Below are 18512 nucleotides of genomic sequence, written 5' to 3'. Positions count from 1 at the left end.
AAAAAACCCAAAAAAAACAACATATCATTAACTAGTGTACGGTAGTAATAGTTTAAAACCATCCCAGGACCATCAATATAGATAACAGAAAAGCAACGTAATTTGGCTATTTACATCGAAAAAAAGAAAAAATCAACTCAATGTATTGAAAATCATACTACTAGAAAATTGTACATCGTAAAAAAGATGCATTTTTTGCACACCTTACCTAAATATCAGAAGTTCACTCTTCGTGATTGGTTGAGTCCATAAAATATTAACCAATCAGAAATAACAAGTAACAAACGGACGACGGAAGTAGTTAGTAGGGTATCATGCATGCTCTGATCTTTTTTATGATTCATAAACGAAGTTATTTTAGATAATAAATATTTATTTATCTTCCATCATATGAATATGGCTGATCTTTTAGTTGATTTGGCTGTTATTTTAGCAGGTAAGTATCTAGAAAATAATTAGACTACTACTACATAAGCCGCCTAGCTAGGCCTATATAGATGATCTCCTTTTTCCTAGCTAGCTAGGCCTAGCTAGGCTAGGCCTAGCTAGATTAGCCTAGCTAGAGGTCTAGCTGGGCATGATCTACTCTCTCTCAGTCCTCTAGCTTAGCTACAATAGGCGTAGTATTCTAGGGCGCTTAGGGGTAGGCTAGGTCTAGTATTCCAGAATGTCCTAAATAATAGCCTATATTATATAATACTAATAGCCTATATTATATAATATAGGCTGCATCTTTTTAGTTAGGGCTAGGCCTGTCTTTTTATAGAGTGTCTATAGGCTATATATATGCACAAAGAATTCTTGCGCAATTTGAAATTGCGCAATCAACTTGCGCAATATCAAATTGCACAAGAAAATCCTTGCGCAATTTCAAATTGCGCTGCACAATTTGTAAAATTGTCAAATTGCGCAGCAGAATTCTACCAGAATGCGTGCTAACGTCGACGATCGGTTAACAATGATAATTTATTAGAAACTAATAACTCAAAATGAAACATAATAAATGCGAAGATAACATGTGTATAATACACAACATCAATGGCATACACAATTAAATAATATTATCACTCATTGCAACTTAAAATAAATCAAAATAAATGTAAAAATAACAAAAATTAATGTAGTAATACACAACATAGTCTACCGCCACCAACGTTTAGACCTGCTATCAAAACATAGCCATACAGTTAGGCTAGAGAGCATCTTTGGCTAGAGTAGTATTAGCCGCCCGCTAAATTACTATGAAAATATGGGTGTGCATGATTTCACAATCTGTCGAAAAACCTTGCGCAATTTGCAGATTACTTGCGCAATTTAATACGTTGCTTGCGCAATTTGAAACAGATGTTTCACTTCAAATTGCGCAAGGAATTCTTTGCGCAATTTTAAATTGCGCAAATCATTCAAATCGCGCATAACATATATAATAGAGACAACGTTACTTTACGACATGCGGACCACATGTTTGGTAGCCTTTCTTGCTAGCTAGAGCCTAGGGCCTCTAACTATTTTAATTTATTAATTATCCTAGTCCTACAGCTTATTGACTGTACTGGGTGAATAATTTATTATTTTATGTTGATGTTATTTTTAATCATATGATGTATTGTATGTTATTTTTGTGTTTTTATTATATAAAAATTTGACTATAGATAGCTGTTTGTACTAAATAGTTAATCTGGTATTATATGGCACACTTTTTGCTTATTTTTAACAGAGGGTGGAATCCACCATTATTTGAAGTACCACCTTCCAACTACCCACATGCCTGGTCATGTTTGTAACTCTCCAGAATACAGCTACCCTCTTCGTAGTGGTACTCTATCGGGTGAGTTTCTGTACCAGGTCACAATTGGAGTGCCAATATTTTCGGTAAGTTAAGATAATAATAGTTTACTGTATTGTAATTCAACTCTGCAAGATACATTCTAAGTACTGTGTTTCTTATTTTTCCCCTAAAAGAGCAAAACTCAATTAGTGTAACAAATGAAAGTATCAACTCAAGCATTAAATTATTGTAAAGCCCTGTCTACACTATCAAACTTTATGTGACAAAAAAAATGTGATGTGCCCATATATTGACATAATGATGTCATACCACTACCACTATTTGGGAATATCGCTACCATATTTGGAAACCTCACACTTTTTTTTGTCAAACTTTGATAGTGTAGACAGAGCTTAATACATAAAGTTATAAATCTGTTGCACTTTTTCAGTTTATCGTGTTTGAGCTATTTACAAGAACCTCACAAGCAGGCCAGTCGAAGTTGGTTGAATGTCTTCGTCAGATATCTAAGTACATATTTGGCATGTTGTTGATGTTGATAATTGGACAAACATTAAAGAGTGTAACTGGAGTGCCAAGACCTTACTACAATACAGTCTGCAAGCCTAAATGCACCGACGGCTTTCCATACGTTATTGCAGACAATGAGGATTGTGCAACTACACTGCGTGAAGCTACGTAAGGGTTATCAGATTTTTGTTAAGTTATTTTTTCTTCGTTTAAGCTTGATTCAAAAGATGTAATGCAAAGATATAAACCGAATGCAAGTGAGGTGACCAATGATAATGACCAATGCGGCAGTTTCTGATTGGTCAAATTACTTAAATTGCGCTTACCTCCTCGCGTTGCGTACCTAGTGGGAACCAAGCTTTGTTTGAATATGAATTTGTTATTTTGTTTCCTGAAAAAAGAGAAATAAATGTATTTAGATGAAATGTGTTTGTCTTAAGTAGCACAATCTAGAAGTTAAGTACAATTTTGTTTTCAAAAGAATTTATTAAAGTTTAATTACATAATTTATTAATTTTTTTTACAGGCGATCGTTTCCTGCTCTTCATGCTAGTGTGGCATTTTACGCTATGATCTATTTTGTGGTAAGTAATTGAAATGTTCAAAGGATATTAGTGCCCAAATATAGTATTGATATATATGCCCAACTATAGTAGTGATATTCCCAAATATGGTAGTGATATGACATCATGTCCATGTATTGGCACATAACATTTTTTTTGTCACATTAAGTTTGATAATTGTAGACAGTGCTTAACATTCAAAGTAAATCCTTTCTCATTACTGTTCTTATAGCTGTCTTCTTCTGAAGACACATGAGGTAAATTTTTTTTTCTCATTTTTTTTTATATAACATTGAGAATTGATTTTCAATTTAATATGTAAAGTGTTTGTGTAATTTCAGTTATATGTACAGGTACGATGGACAGCACAGAAACCAGTGACCGTGAAACCGACTTTACAAGCAGCCGCATTTGTGTTTGCGTTGTACGCAAGTTGTACACGCATCACCGATTACAAACATCACACATCAGATGTAATTGCGGGCATGATCTTGGGTGCACTAACTGCGCTGTTTGTGGTAAGTGAAACAAGGATGTAAGCACACTGCAATTGATTTGACCAATCACGACGCGATAGAACAGCGTTTCTTGTGATTGGTCAATACATCGGGAACCAAGCTTAAGCTCTGCCTACACTATCCAACTTTATTTGAGAAAAAAAATGTGATTTGCCCATATATGGACACAATGATGTCATATCACTACCATATTTAAGCATATCACTATCATATTTGGGCACATCATTTTTTTTTTCAAACTAATTTGATAGTGTAGACAGAGCTTTAGGCTGTGTAGTAATGTAAGCCTTCAGTAGCAAGCTACTAGGCCTACAGTTACATTGTCTTCCAATGTTCTTATTATGGCCGTTTGTCCTAATAACCTATTATCTTTCCAGGTTTACAGTTGTACAGATATTATAAGATCTCGAAACACAGAAGAGAAACCTAAATACAAGAAAAACTAAGTGTTTGACGGACAAGAAACATTCTTATCTGAAAGAGAGAAAAAAGTGTGCTTGTAAATATCACCTAACTATAGTATACTCGGAATGTGTCAAGTTGCATGCAATAGATATATAACTAATACTGCTTTAAGCATATCTATGCCGTTACCAATTCAGTACTATAAATTATAATGTAAAATTACTTTACTTTTATTTCTATTATACATTGTATTGTACAATGGCATTATATACTATATATACTCACTATAATAAAGTTTGCAATATTTGTATACATTCACCAAGCAAGCTGTGAACTAAAACTCTGTCTACACTATCAAACTAGTTTGACCAAAAAAAAGTGTGATGTGTCCAAATATGGTGGTGATATGACATCATCATGTCCATGGGCACATTATATTTTTTGTCACATAAAGTTTGATAGTGTAAACAGAGCTTAAGATTACAAACATTCATTCATTAATAATAAGTGGTAAAAAAGGATCCAGTGTGGTGAATTACCTTCCCACAACTTCTAAAATAGTCAAACACTTTGATCGAGTCGAATTAGTTTCTGTCTGCTGATTTTTAATTTGAAGTATTGTTTCCAATAAAATATTTAGAAGTAAAAATGTCTATATACTCTATTTTTGTTTATAACATAGGTATAATAATAAGTAGCAATATTGGTAGCAGACAATTAGAACTATGGATGTGGCATTCAATTTGTTTTTTCGTGGCCAATTTTGAAAGCCTCAAATACAAAGAAATAATGAAAGCAAAGATCTTAATCTCTGTCTACACTACACTATTTGACAGAAAAAGTGTGATGTTCCCATATATATACATTGATGATGTCATATCAATACCATATTTGGATATATGACTACCGTATTTGGGCATACCAAACTTTTTCTGTCAAACTAGTTTGATAATGTAGACAGAGCTTTAGAAAGATCTTTGATGAAAGTTATTTTTAAATGAGGGCGCTGTTGATCTTGGTGTCGACTAATTTAGATTTTGGATTCTAAGTTGATACCATGGTAGAAACATTGGAACTTGTGTTTGATTTCTTATTAATATTTATTGGTAAGAAGATAAATAAATAATAACATAGTCATGTGCACTTTCTAACTGTATTATTGCACTTCCATATTGCTTATTTTTTGTATAAGGCAGTTGCTCACCTGCTGCATTTGATTAGTCCAGATCGCCAGGCCTAGTAGGTAATACCACTGGCGCCGGTCTAACACACGGATCCGAACACACCTATATTAATCCATATTAATCCTGCTTAGTTTCTGATGGGTTAGCGCTTTACACATATAAAGTGGAGATAATAGGGAATTGGATAAGCCTAAAATGTTACAGGTGTTTTCCCAAAATATTAAAGAAGAGATCATTGTAAATATAAAAAAAATGTAAAAAAAACCCAAAAACTAATTTTACAAAAACAATGTATTGTCTCCCACCTTGACCTTGTAGACATAACCTAATATTTTATTGCCTATTTATTCAATTTTCTGCCAAATACAAAACAGATATAAAAAAAATGCAAGGAAAAAAAATTCATAAAAAATTAATGAAGTATGACAATTGACTTTCACACAAATCTGTATGGTGAGTGGTTAAAATTTCATGGTTTTTATTTGAGAAAATGATAATAAAATATTGCTTTTTTAATTTTAAAGAATGTACAAGTTTGTACTGTATTAGTAAGTATATGCCTATGTGGCATATGCCTGGCCATCTCATAGATGATGTACGTTATAGTTACCCGTATGTACAAGACACGGTCACAAGTGCTTTCCTTGTTGAACTTGGATTTATTATTCCTATTGCATCTGTAAGTATAAAGATTTAGTTTATCAAAATGATTAGAAAATCGTTAAAAATGTTTTGGCAACTGTTCATCTATGGCAATAATAATAATAAAAATTGAACATATGCTTTGATATCAGCGCCACACTTAGAAATAAAAGTGCATCTACTACTAAGAACCAAACAAGAAATATTAAAAGGCATAACAAAATTTTAGGCCTAAACATGTATTTTCCTGTAATACAGAATCGGCATGTGTAGATAAATATTTTTAAATGATATAGTTTATAGTATTCAGGGGCGGATCTAGGATTGTTTAAGTGGGCGGAGCGCTAAACATCATATGTCCAAAAGCAGTTATAAAATCAGAAGCATTGGATCTTACCCTGGTATTTATACAGTATTACTGAAAATATATTTAAACCTTGTATGTTCTATATTATTTTGATAAATATATTATGATTTTTAAAAATCAGAATTTAATAATTAGTCACTGTTAAAGAAAAAGAGGGTGATGGCATTTTAAATATTGCATAGAATTTAAACAATCATTATTTTTGTATTTTATCAATAGTTCATCGTATTTGAGATCTGGACAAACAAGACACATTCGAAAGTTTATGCTTTTTTAAATCAATTTACAAAATGTACATTTGGGATACTGTTTGTACTAAACATTGGGACGGCATTAAAGCATGTTAGTGGCGTGCCAAGACCGTATTACAACGCAGTCTGCCAGCCAAAGGTAAAGCTGCTGGAACAGGAGCATTATATCGCCGTCAATGATGACGTTATATGTGAAAATACCAAGTACCATGAAGCAATGTAAGTAAATTCATGTCTTTAAGCCTTGTCTACACTATCAAGCTAGTTTGTGATGTACTCAAATATGGTAATGATGTGCCCAAATATGGTAGTGATAATGCCCAAATATGGTAGTGATATGCCCAAAAATGGTAGGGATATGACATCATCATGTCTATACAGTATATCGGCACATTACATTTTTTTGTCACATAAAGTTTGATAGTGTAGACAGAGCTTTATTCTACATTCAACCTCTATTTTTCATACAATTAATTAGATATAGAATCTTTTTTTTAATTTGTACTCTTTTTTTATTTTCAGTCGATCATTTCCATCTCTACATGCTGGAGTTGCTTTCTATTTCTTTGTATATTTATCAGTAAGTAAATACGTTAAATGAAATAACATTAATAAAGCCTTAAAAAAGGTATGTAGGTCAAACCCAGCAAAAACACAATTTGATAATGAAATCTAGAATCGGCCATTTTTGTTGTAATCGGTGAACATTATAATGATATTTTTTTTTTAAACCAATGTTTATCTACATATTGCACATATTGATTTTGATAAAAAAATGAATATTATTATTAATATATTTGTACATTATATTTTAGTGTTACTATGAGTCACGTTGGACATTAAAAAAGTTTGTTTTGTTGAAACCAATGCTGCAAGGTCTGATGTTTCTAGGAGCCATCTTTACAAGTTGTTCTCGTATCACAGAGTATAAGCATCACGTTAGTGATGTCATCGTTGGCTCAGCTCTTGGTATACTTTCTGCATTGTTTGTGGTAAGTTAATTTTACAATGAATTCAATAAATAACTAAAGCATGTTACTATAGCATAATTAACATGCGCAGAACACATTTTTCGCACTGTTAATTATGATATAGTAACAAGTTATATCGAAAAATAAAAAGGTCGACATTTTCTACATTTTTATCATGAACTCAGATTTCAATATTTATATTTTTTTTCATTTACAGATTGTTAGCGCAACAGATTTTTTCCAAAGAAAACCAAACATTCCTCCATCCAATACGAACCAAACCAAAGTGGATTAAAATGTAGTAGGCATTTATTATTGATAATAAAATAATAGTATAATACAATGTGAAAATTGTGGTAAAAATGGGGGACAGACTTAGACTTATTTTTAAGATCATGGACCATTAAGTTCATGTATTAGGCAGTGTTTCCGCAGCCGAAAATTAACTGATAATTAACTGATAAAAATTTACCAATAAACTGTCTGTGGAAACAGGATTTGAACCGATTCCACTAGGAAAAAATTAACCGATCCGATTAATTGGATAATTACTGGACAAATGCGATAATCTTTAACCTTTAACCTGGAGGATTAATTGTTGCGTTGTGATTGGGCACTTGGTTGTGTTGGTCGGATCATGCACACTTTATTTTTTTTAAATTATCCGATTGGTTAACAAATTAACCAATAATTTTGTTATGGCTGCCGAAACACAGCCTTTTAGTTGAATAACTTGATAATTAGGATGCCTTATACAAGGATGGACCTATAATAGATCCATGCTACAAGTCAAAACTATTAGGACTCATTCTCACCACCAAGATCATTTCCAAACACTCGCAGTACAATGTTAACAATGTTAAATTCTGGTATAATAAACAATGTCAGTGGATAACTAATTAATTTGTCTACTACAAAAGAAAAAAACAAGACATGTAATAATTATTTGCAAATTTAGAAGTATATATTGCTCCAAAATTTTAATAATATTAATACACAATCTTTAGTTAAAAAAGTTGCACCACAAACATATTGCGCCTATTTATATTTCAAACAAGGTGATATTGCATATTTACAAACTTAACATATTTTCAAAATAATGGCAATATACAATTTCGTACCTACATACCTCTTTAATAGGACCTCTTAATTAGCAATTGATGGGAGAAGTATTAAAGCATTAAATTATAAATAGATATAGCCACTTAAATCTTAGGTGGAACAGGGAAGGGAACAAAAATGCGGTAAATTCTCTGGTGAAATTGAAATTAAGAGTAGTAAAAAAGTTGTTTGGCTTGTCTATTTGGCATTATCAATGTACTAAATATATATTTAGTACATTTAGTGTTATTTGGTTTTATGTTCACATCTATTCCATTTATAGCGAAAGACCAAAATACTACATATATTTAATACTGGAAGTGGTGAAGAATTATCATAAAACAGATAAAGAATAAAAGTATTTCAGTGTTAAACCAGATTTTTTTTTTCAGCAAGATTTACTGCATTAAACTGCTTCCATTAAAAATGGTGTAAGAAAAATATATAACATAAAATAAACAGTCTATTAGTGGGCTAGGTTATTTCATATAGAAAATTAAATATGAATATTTATCTTAATAAAGATAAATATTTATAAAAATAAATACTTTTTAACATACTTTACATACATTTTGAATAATAAAGTTTGTATTATTTTTATATTATTTCATGCAAAATTAGCTGCAATTTGTTTACTCAGTGTGAAATTTGTAAAAGTATATAAATTTAGATAAACATACTATTAATTAGTAAATATATAAATATACAAAAATAGTTTTGAAACCTTGTTTTAATAAATACAGTAAAAGATAAAATACTGCTGGCTAAGTTTTTCTGTATGAAGTATTTTATGAACAAGAAATGAAAAACAGCAAATTATATCTACTTTTGGTGTGCCTGTTTATATTAGCTTCTGTCCAAACCTCGGACCCTTTATTACCGTATATCCTCTGGTATAATCCCACACTGCTAGAACAAGAAATTGGCCTGACTTTTGGGGGTGGGATATACCCAGGGAAACCCTGGTTCAGGATAAAAAGATATTTGTAAACACTTCTTGTAAAAATTCATCTGAAGGAAAGAGAGGCCAACATCCAGACCAAACATCAATACTGGGACTATACCCGAGGAAATGTGCCTGTTTGTGAAATCAGACATAAAGTAGGGGGTGGGATTATAGACCAGAAGTGGGATTATACCAGAGGATATACGGAAATAATAACCATGAATGCCAATTCTTAAGCTGTATGTTTGTAATTTTCGGGCTTGCACATTAACAAATAAATCTGCAGCATTAACTAGCCCAACGGACTATGAAATAAATAAAAACCCTTTTTCTTGTACATTGAACTTAAACTGTAGGAAATGCAGATATACTTTCAACTAGTATAAATGAATACATTGAATGAGGTAGATTTCTGAAAAAGTTTGGTTAATAAATTTTAATCCGACTCATTTAAATGTCAGAAAATATGGAATGTAGGAAAGGAATTCCACTTTGTTGATTGTTGCCGAGTGATTTTTCTGAAAGAACAAAAAAAAAATATTGAAAAATTCAAACAAAAAGGTTTTATATGGCTGAAGAGTTCTAAATTGGGTGACTTTTTTCCCTCTTTCCAGATTTGTGGTCTTTTGTTTTTACCATTAATGGATCTTAAAAATCCTGATATTATTTCAAATTCAAATTGACTTACAGTGATTGTTTTTAACATCATTTCAAATGGTATGCTTGTAATATCTCTGTTCAAAGCCATGGAGAGTATCTCTTTGAGTGAATCAGTTGAAACAGAACCTGTCTGCTGTCTATCCACATTGGCGAACAACATCTGAAATTAAAATAAATTTTGTTGATTCAGATTTAGCAACAAATCCCTGGATCAATCAAGGATTTTCCAAACAAATGAGAGCTAACTTATAATATTACTGTAATAGTCCGTCAAAAATTAGATTAAAAAAGTAGTTTATAATTTCATTGCTGTCAAAAAAAAGCAGGGGGAGCATGCATTCAATTTTTGAAAAGCAAGATAAGAATAGGCATATTGTTCTCTTACCACGAAATGTGTAATGGATTGTTCCAACGTTGTATTACAGTCCTCAAATGCGTCCCTCAACTGACCACCTAGCTCACTGATATTTTGGCAGAGACACGTGACACTAATGAACTCCTCAAGCCCAAAGAATGTACTTGAACTTATTATATCATAAACCTATGGAAGTCAATGAAATATTTCATATCAGTTTTGTATTTTCAATTATTTTTCTTTACTTAGATATAAATCTCTATTTTATTCTTAAAGGTAGCAAGCAGTAGTATTAAAGTGACAGGCAGACAGACTCACCTCTTTGATAAACCGTTCCTGGTATTTAGTTAATGTTTTTGACATTGACGTTTTCAATTCATTGAAAGTAATATGTCTGAAAATAATTAAAAGAGTTGATCTTTTTAGACCGAATTAAACATTTGTTCAGAGGAGGATTATCTGTAGCTAGAGCGCTTAAATTTTAATTGAACCTGAAGTATGACAGTAAAATAATATGAAAGATTGCGACAGCATTGCTTTCCAGTTCTGACTGAATGAAAGTTATTTTTAAGCGTAGAAAAGCTCTGTCTACACTATCAAACTACTTTGACAAAAAAAGTGTGATGTGCCAAAATGTGGTAGTGATATGCTTAAATATGGTAGTGATATGACATCATCTTGTCTATATATGGGCACATAAAGTTTGATAGTTAGACAGAGCTTAACCAGAGAAGAATCATGCAGAAGTGAAATACACCATGAAACATACCCGTCTTTGTTTGAGTCCAATTTGTTGAATTGTTCAATCAATTCTTGTTTTCTGTCATCTGTAAGGTATAGGCTTAGATCAGCTGCTTTCAGCAGGTTAGGAGAGACAGACTTAAGCGGTATTGAGATACGTGGAGGTCGAAGGTTAACGATTTCTTGGTCTGAACTTGTGTATTCAATGTCCATTTCTGAATCTGGCCTTTAAAAGTAAAGAGATAAATTTTGATTAAAGTGTGCGCAGTACGTGTACATATAATTGTAGGACTGTATTAATTTAATTTTAATGTTCAATAAAAATATTTGTTTCCAATAAGTTCTTCAAAACTGATTAATCATTTAGGATTTAGTGGAGTTTTTTGTTTGTTCATGGAGCATCCTAAAATTAAAGTTGAAGTGCAAGAATATGGCATATATGTGACAAACACACAAACTTCTTTAAACAAAGAGTTATCCGGAGTAGTAAAGTGCTGTAGCCACAAGAAATAAAGTGGTCCGGTTTTCCCAAGAAAAGGGAACAATCTCTGTGAAAAAGTGGTCAGGTTGAAACAGGTTGAAACCATACTGGTGGCTACAGCCCTCTAGTACATAAAGTACATGTTATGTTTGTGGGTTATGATGAAGACAACGGTTTTTATCGTGCAGAATCAATCACACGGACACTCGTGGTTATGCGCCATGATGAATGTGTTTTATTACTAGACTTTATGTTACAGCCGTTATTTCGATATATCACATCACTTCCTTCTATAAGTTAAGTATGACAGACAGTGTATATTATTTTACGAGTTATGTCAGATTAATGATTAAAGACTAAATTGTTAAAAAAAACCGAAACCAAAACTTCAAAACATTATAAAACTCCACTCTAAATTCTAACGATAACAATCATATGCCTCTCGTATTCTTATGTAAGTAGCATCTTCTATGACTACAGTACCTGTACATACTATTGTGATGTTTTGTAACTAAAGTACCGTACAGTGCATATGTCTAAAAACTATAATAAAACTTAAAATCAAACATTTTCTTCTTTGTTAAACACTTCGAACAATAACCAACATTTTTAATTTGAACTTCTAATAAAATTATGCTTCTTCGATCAACCTGCTTCTTGCTTTCTTAATTCTGTGTGGTTTAGTATTAGGACTTTTAAATACATTCACATCACTCCTCTCAACATTTTGAGTAGATTGTGTACTACCTGTATCAACAATCATATGATCAGGGTGCATCACTTTGACACCGTGTGAAGTATGGATTTTATACTTTCTAGGTCCTAAACATTGGGTTACGACTCCCTTCAACCATTTTTCTTCTTTGGATTTGGGTCGCATGTTCTTAATTAAAACATTATCATCGATATGAAATTGTCTTTCTTGATTAACATGACTATCTCTTTGCACTTTCTGTGACTTTTGTTTTTCCTCAACCCTTTGAGCCATGTTTGGACTAACTAAAGATAGTCGTGTACGTAACTTACGTTTCATTAATAACTCAGCAGGAGTAAGTCCTGTAGTGGAGTGTGGAGTCGTCCTATACCTTAATAGGAAATTAGCTAATCTATGTTTCATAGTGTACTTTTTGCCATCTAGTACCTGTTTAGTTAATGCACTTTTGACAACCTGTACTGCCCTTTCAGCTGCACCATTGCTAGCTGGGTGATAAATGGGACTTAGCGTGTGTTTGATACCATTAAGTTTGCAAAATCTTTCAAACTCATCAGAAATTAATTGTGGACCTGAATCGGACACCAATTCCTCAGGAATACCATGTTCGGCAAAAATTAATCTTAACTCATCGATCGTATTAGCACTGGTAGTGCTTCTCATGTACTTAACGTCAATCCATTTAGAATGACTGTCTATCAAAATCAAAAAATTGTCGCCGTTCTTTTCTGCAAAATCTATATGTACTCTCTGAAATGGTCTACTGGGCCATTTCCAAGGTATTAAGGGGGTGCTAGGTGGGACATTTCTCATACTCTGACAAGTATTACATCTCTTAACTACTACTTCAATATCACAGTCCAACTTGGGCCACCATACGTATGATCTGGCAATGGCTTTCATCGCACATATTCCGGGATGCTCCCAATGCATTTCATCAAGCACTTTAGAACGTAGTTTTGAAGGGATTATGACCCTGGAGCCCCAAAGTAAGCAATTGCCTTCACACGATAGCTCAAGTTGTCTGTTTACATATGGTTTTATATCATCATCAAAATTGTCAACGTTTGGCCATCCATGTTTTACATAGTTAAGTACTTTACATAATATATTGTCTCTTAGTGTTTCTTTCTCAATGTCTTTTGCTGTTATCGGAAAGTCGTCTTCAATCGCGGTAACGTTAAATATGCTTTGCTCTAGGTCGCATTCATCGCTCTTTATTGGTAGTCGCGATAAAGCATCTGCAACCGCGTTCTCGTTTGACGAAATATACTGTATATCATAATCGTATTGGTTTAACAGGAGAGCCCATCTTTGGATACGTCCTGCAGCCATTACTGGGACTTCAGTAGTTGGACCAAAGATTTTCAGAAGTGGTTTATGGTCCGTCTTGATGGTAAACTTTCTACCCATAAGATATTTGTAAAATCGTTTGATGCCGTAGATGATTGCAAGTGCCTCTTTTTCTATCATGCTGTAATTTATTTCACTTTTGGTTAATGTTCTTGAAGCGTAGTGTATGGGTAACCTCGATCCATCATCCATCTGATGCATTATTACCGATCCGATTCCATACTGACTAGCATCGCATTCAAGAATTATTTTTCGCTTGGTATCGTAGTGTGTCAGACATGATTCGCTGCTTAGGCTTTCTTTGCACCATTTAAAAGCTTGTTCTTGTTCATTTTTCCATTGCCACTCGACATCGTCACGAAGCAGCATGTTCAACGGTTGTATGCGCGTAGACAGATTTGGCATGAATTTTGAATAAAATTGGACCATGCCAAGAAATGATCGAAGCTGTGTAACAGTTTCTGGTCTCGCTGCATCTTTGATTGGTTTAACTTTGTCGTCAATCGGTGCGATTCCATGTTTGTCAACTCTAAGTCCAAGATATATTACTTCATCTTCTAGGAATTTACATTTCGCTCTCTTCAAACGAACATTATAGTGGTCAAATCGTCGAAAAACTTCTTCGATTATTGCCAAGTTTTCCTTGACTGTCTTTGTACTAATCAGCACATCGTCCTGATTACATAATACATTATTAATACCATTCAAAATCTTATCCATTTTACCCTGGAATATTTTTGAGGCTGGTTTTACACCGTATGGTAGTTTGTTGTATGAGTAAAGACCTTTATGGGTGTTAATTGTAACATATTTTTGACTCTCATCATCTAGATTTAGTTGAGCATATGCATGGGATAAATCTAATTTAGTAAAAATACATTTTCCTGCTAACTCTGCATATAAATCATCTGAGCTTGGAAGGCTATATACCTCATCATCAATAAACTTATTGATCGTTACACTATAATCGCCACAAATTCTAACTGTGCCATCGCTTTTTGGAACAACTACGATTGGTGTTGCCCAATCACTCTTATCTACTTTGTGTATAACACTATTTTCCTCCAATTTCTTAAGCTCATCTTCAACTTTACATTTGTTGGCATAGGGGACAAATCTTGCTTTAACATACACAGGGGTAACATTTTCTTTAACATTAATGTGAGCAAGTTCATGTTTCATGCCCTCATACGAATCTTCAAATAATTTACCATATTTGTTCAGTAAACCGTTCAACGTCATAACGTCATTTTTACCCTTATTTACAGATGTGTTATGTTGTTCTACATTCTTGTCTTGCTTACAACTATTTACAGTTTTAGAGTTTAACCCTTTCGTGATCTCTTTCCAATTTAACTTTACAACAGCAAGCCAATCTAGTCCTAGTAGTGTAGGTCTATTACTGTAATCAACCACATTAGCAGTTAAGTTGTGTGCATTACCATCACAATCAATAACATTACACTTTACTTTACCAAGTATCTTTAATCTCTCACCACTATAAGTTTTGAGTGGTATGATATCATCATTAGTGATTGGAATATTACTAAAATACTTATTGTAAGTATCGATACTCATTATTGTGTCATCAGCTTGTGTATCTATGTACATTTGTAACTCACTACCATTTACATTTAATACAATTCTAAACTTATCTCTATGTAATCTATCATCATTAGTACACATAAACATATCATGTTCCTCATCGTCCTCGTAATAATCGTGTTGTTGTCTTTGAGTTTGGTTGACTCGGTGACCACGCGCGCGACGTGAAGCACTATTTCCGCGTCCTCCGCGTGCACCGCGTCCTCGTGTACCGCGTCCTCCTCTCTGCTGATAATGTGATGCGTGCTGCTGTGTATTGCGACAACAACTTGCAAAATGGCCAATTTTACTGCAATTATAGCATTTTTTATCGCTTGCTGGACACTGTCCACTGTGAGGGAACCAACCCTTGCAATTTCTACATTTAGTGTTAGGTGGGTTAGAGCTTCTCTTTACTTTATTTATCTCACCTGATTGTTCAGTACCGCCATCATCGAAATTGGGTTTAGGATTTTCAATGCTCTCCGCTCGTAATTTTGCTGTTTCTAGAGATCTCGCTTCATTTAATACCTCTGCCAATGTCCATGCTGGGTGTTTAAATATTTCTCTCCTTAGCTTTTTGTTGCTTGTTTTCTGTAGTATTTGAGCACGTATTTCGTTATCTAGATTATTAAACTGGCAGTGTTCGCCTTCGATTTTTAGCCGTGTTACAAATTGATCAACGGTCTCATGTACTCCCTGTTTTAACTCACGAAACGTGTATACTGATAAAGCTGAATCTTGTAGTGGGTGAAAATACCCATTTAGTTTTCTAATCAAATCATCATACGTATCATTATCTTCGGCTAAAGTATCATAGATATCGTATACCTTACTCCCTGCAAGTAGCAATAGCTGCGCCTTCTTCCGGGCGTCTACATTGATGTTTTTCGCCGTGAAGTACGTTTCTATTCGGCGTGTCCATTTTGTCCATCTGGACCCCGTATTTCTTTGGTCTTCATCCGGATTAAAAGCCTTTATTTGGTTACTAAATACATCCATATTGTATCATCAACGTTAAAATTTTAATCCTATCCTAGTCGCCAATGTTATGTTTGTGGGTTATGATGAAGACAACGGTTTTTATCGTGCAGAATCAATCACACGGACACTCGTGGTTATGCGCCATGATGAATGTGTTTTATTACTAGACTTTATGTTACAGCCGTTATTTCGATATATCACAGTACATAACCTACCTTTGTTGTTCTGTAGGCAACACACTTAGTTGATCTTCTTGTTTAGTCTCATCTGTCTCCATGTTGTGCTCATCTTCTAAAAATCCCTCATCCCTATAAAAACAAATGTACAGTATATATTGTATGGCATTTGCTCCATACACCATTAAATGTGTTGTCAAAATTAAACCAGGAAGATACTGCATGAAACATAATATGACATTCATAATTCATAGCCTGTTTAATCAGCATAAAAATACAGACACAAAAAACATTACAATTAGGTTGTAGGTACTATTTTAGGTTTAGGGTGTTTCTAAAAAATTCTCATTATAGTGCTTTGTAAGTAAATGAAAACAAACCCTGCAGATATCGGCAATACAGCAACATTAGCTTGGTTACAATCCTTTTTCTGTTTAATGTCTTTCTTTTCCTTATTAAGTACAACTTTCCCAACAACCATTTTTGTATCCTTAGTCGCACTTGGTTTACAGATATTTCTTCTGGAAGAAGTTCGACGAACTTTTACAGCTGGCTGTTGCTGGTTTTTTTTCTTTTCATCAGATGAACTTACTGTATTTACTTCTGGCTTATTTGAGGTTTTTGGCGGTGCTGAGTAAGCGATTGCTTTGCATTCGTTCTCTAACAGCGCCTCCCATTGTTCACGCTTACGATGACAAGAATGATTGCTAAAATAAATCAAATCAAACAGAGTTATTCCTCCGTGAATAAATAATAAACCAAAAAAAAAAAAATAACAACAAAAAACATTTTTTTCTAACCAAACTTGTAAGCATTTTATGCATTTTTATTGTATTTTAACTTCCAAGTTGTCACTGCAGTTTAAAACTTATGTTTTGTGAAATAATGTGTGTGTTACTCTGTATATATTTTTGTTTTGTATTTTATATTTATCTGTTTTTTATCCTACTAATATTTGCCAATCTTCAAGAAGAATTTATATTGTTCTATTCTATTGTTTCTATTGTAATGTAAATGTCCCCACCTGACAGTGTTAAGAGTACCCACCTGACAGTGTTAAGAGTACCCACCTGAAAGTGTTAAGAGTAACCACCTGACAGTGTTAAGAGTACCCACCTGACAGTGTTAAGAGTACCCACCTGACAGTGTTAAGAGTACCCACCTGACAGTGTTAAGAGTACCCACCTGACAGTGTTAAGAGTACCCACCTGACAGTGTTAAGAGTACCTACCTGACAGTGTTAAGAGTACCCACCTGACAGTGTTAAGAGTACCCACCTGACAGTGTTAAGAGTACCTACCTGACAGTGTTAAGAGTACCCACCTGACAGTGTTAAGAGTACCCACCTGGCAGTGTTAAGAGTACCCACCTGGCAGTGTTAAGAGTACCCACCTGACAGTGTTAAGAGTACCCACCTGACAGTGTTAAGAGTACCCACCTGACAGTGTTAAGAGTACCCACCTGACAGTGTTAAGAGTACCCACCTGACAGTGTTAAGAGTTACCCACCTGACAGTGTTAAGAGTACCCACCTGGCAGTGTTAAGAGTACCCACCTGACAGTGTTAAGAGTACCCACCTGACAGTGTTAAGAGTACCCACCTGACAGTGTTAAGAGTACCCACCTGACAGTGTTAAGAGTACCCACCTGGCAGTGTTAAGAGTACCCACCTGACAGTGTTAAGAGTACCCACCTGACAGTGTTAAGAGTACCCACCTGACAGTGTTAAGAGTACCCACCTGACAGTGATTAATTCACTTTTGGGGTGCCCTGTTTTATGTTCTGGCTGTTATTTATTATGATTATGCTTCTGTATTTTATTGTTTTGTTTATTGTTTTGACACGAATAAATGAAATGAAATTGTTATTTTATTATGATAATGGACAAAGAAGCATTTGAGGTATTCGGTATAGAAAAAACAATGTCAAACCTCAGAATTAGTTTTATACTTACGAGGGTAGGTTGATTCCTTTGCCTGTCAGCAATTCTTGAGAGTGCATTGGCAGAGGTAAATTACGAAGTTTATTTAAATCTGAAATATAATTGTCTCTGAAAAAAGAAATTTTTATATTGTATGCCTTATCTCTTTTTATCTAAATCTAAACAAATACACTTCGAATAAATTATACTGTATTACTTTAAGCTCTGTCTACATCATCAAACTTTATGTGACGCCAAAAAATGTGATGTGCCCATATTATATGGACACGATGATGTCA

The 18512-nt window shown here is 33.7% G+C and overlaps 2 protein-coding genes across 2 annotated transcripts; both read left to right on the top strand.

Annotated features, from left to right (window-relative positions):
• Positions 1 to 294: 294 nt before the first annotated feature.
• Positions 295 to 4434, top strand: LOC140040975 (putative phosphatidate phosphatase). The gene is made up of 6 exons (XM_072087287.1): positions 295 to 436; positions 1718 to 1872; positions 2220 to 2467; positions 2826 to 2883; positions 3204 to 3380; positions 3758 to 4434. The coding sequence occupies exons 1-6, from the start codon at positions 391 to 393 to the stop codon at positions 3824 to 3826; spliced, it is 753 nt and encodes a 250-aa protein (XP_071943388.1). The 5' UTR covers positions 295 to 390; the 3' UTR covers positions 3827 to 4434.
• An 82-nt stretch (positions 4435 to 4516) lies between these two features.
• LOC140040974 (putative phosphatidate phosphatase) lies at positions 4517 to 8774 on the top strand. Its single transcript, XM_072087286.1, has 6 exons — positions 4517 to 4891; positions 5494 to 5648; positions 6198 to 6448; positions 6752 to 6809; positions 7045 to 7221; positions 7418 to 8774. The coding sequence occupies exons 1-6, from the start codon at positions 4843 to 4845 to the stop codon at positions 7493 to 7495; spliced, it is 768 nt and encodes a 255-aa protein (XP_071943387.1). The 5' UTR covers positions 4517 to 4842; the 3' UTR covers positions 7496 to 8774.
• Positions 8775 to 18512: the final 9738 nt, after the last annotated feature.

The sequence above is a fragment of the Antedon mediterranea genome, chromosome 2 (genome assembly GCF_964355755.1).
Source record: "Antedon mediterranea chromosome 2, ecAntMedi1.1, whole genome shotgun sequence".
In the NCBI taxonomy this organism is placed as follows: domain Eukaryota; kingdom Metazoa; phylum Echinodermata; class Crinoidea; order Comatulida; family Antedonidae; genus Antedon; species Antedon mediterranea.
Note: the sequence above shows the minus strand (reverse complement) of the source record. Positions and strands in the feature narration are given on the sequence as shown.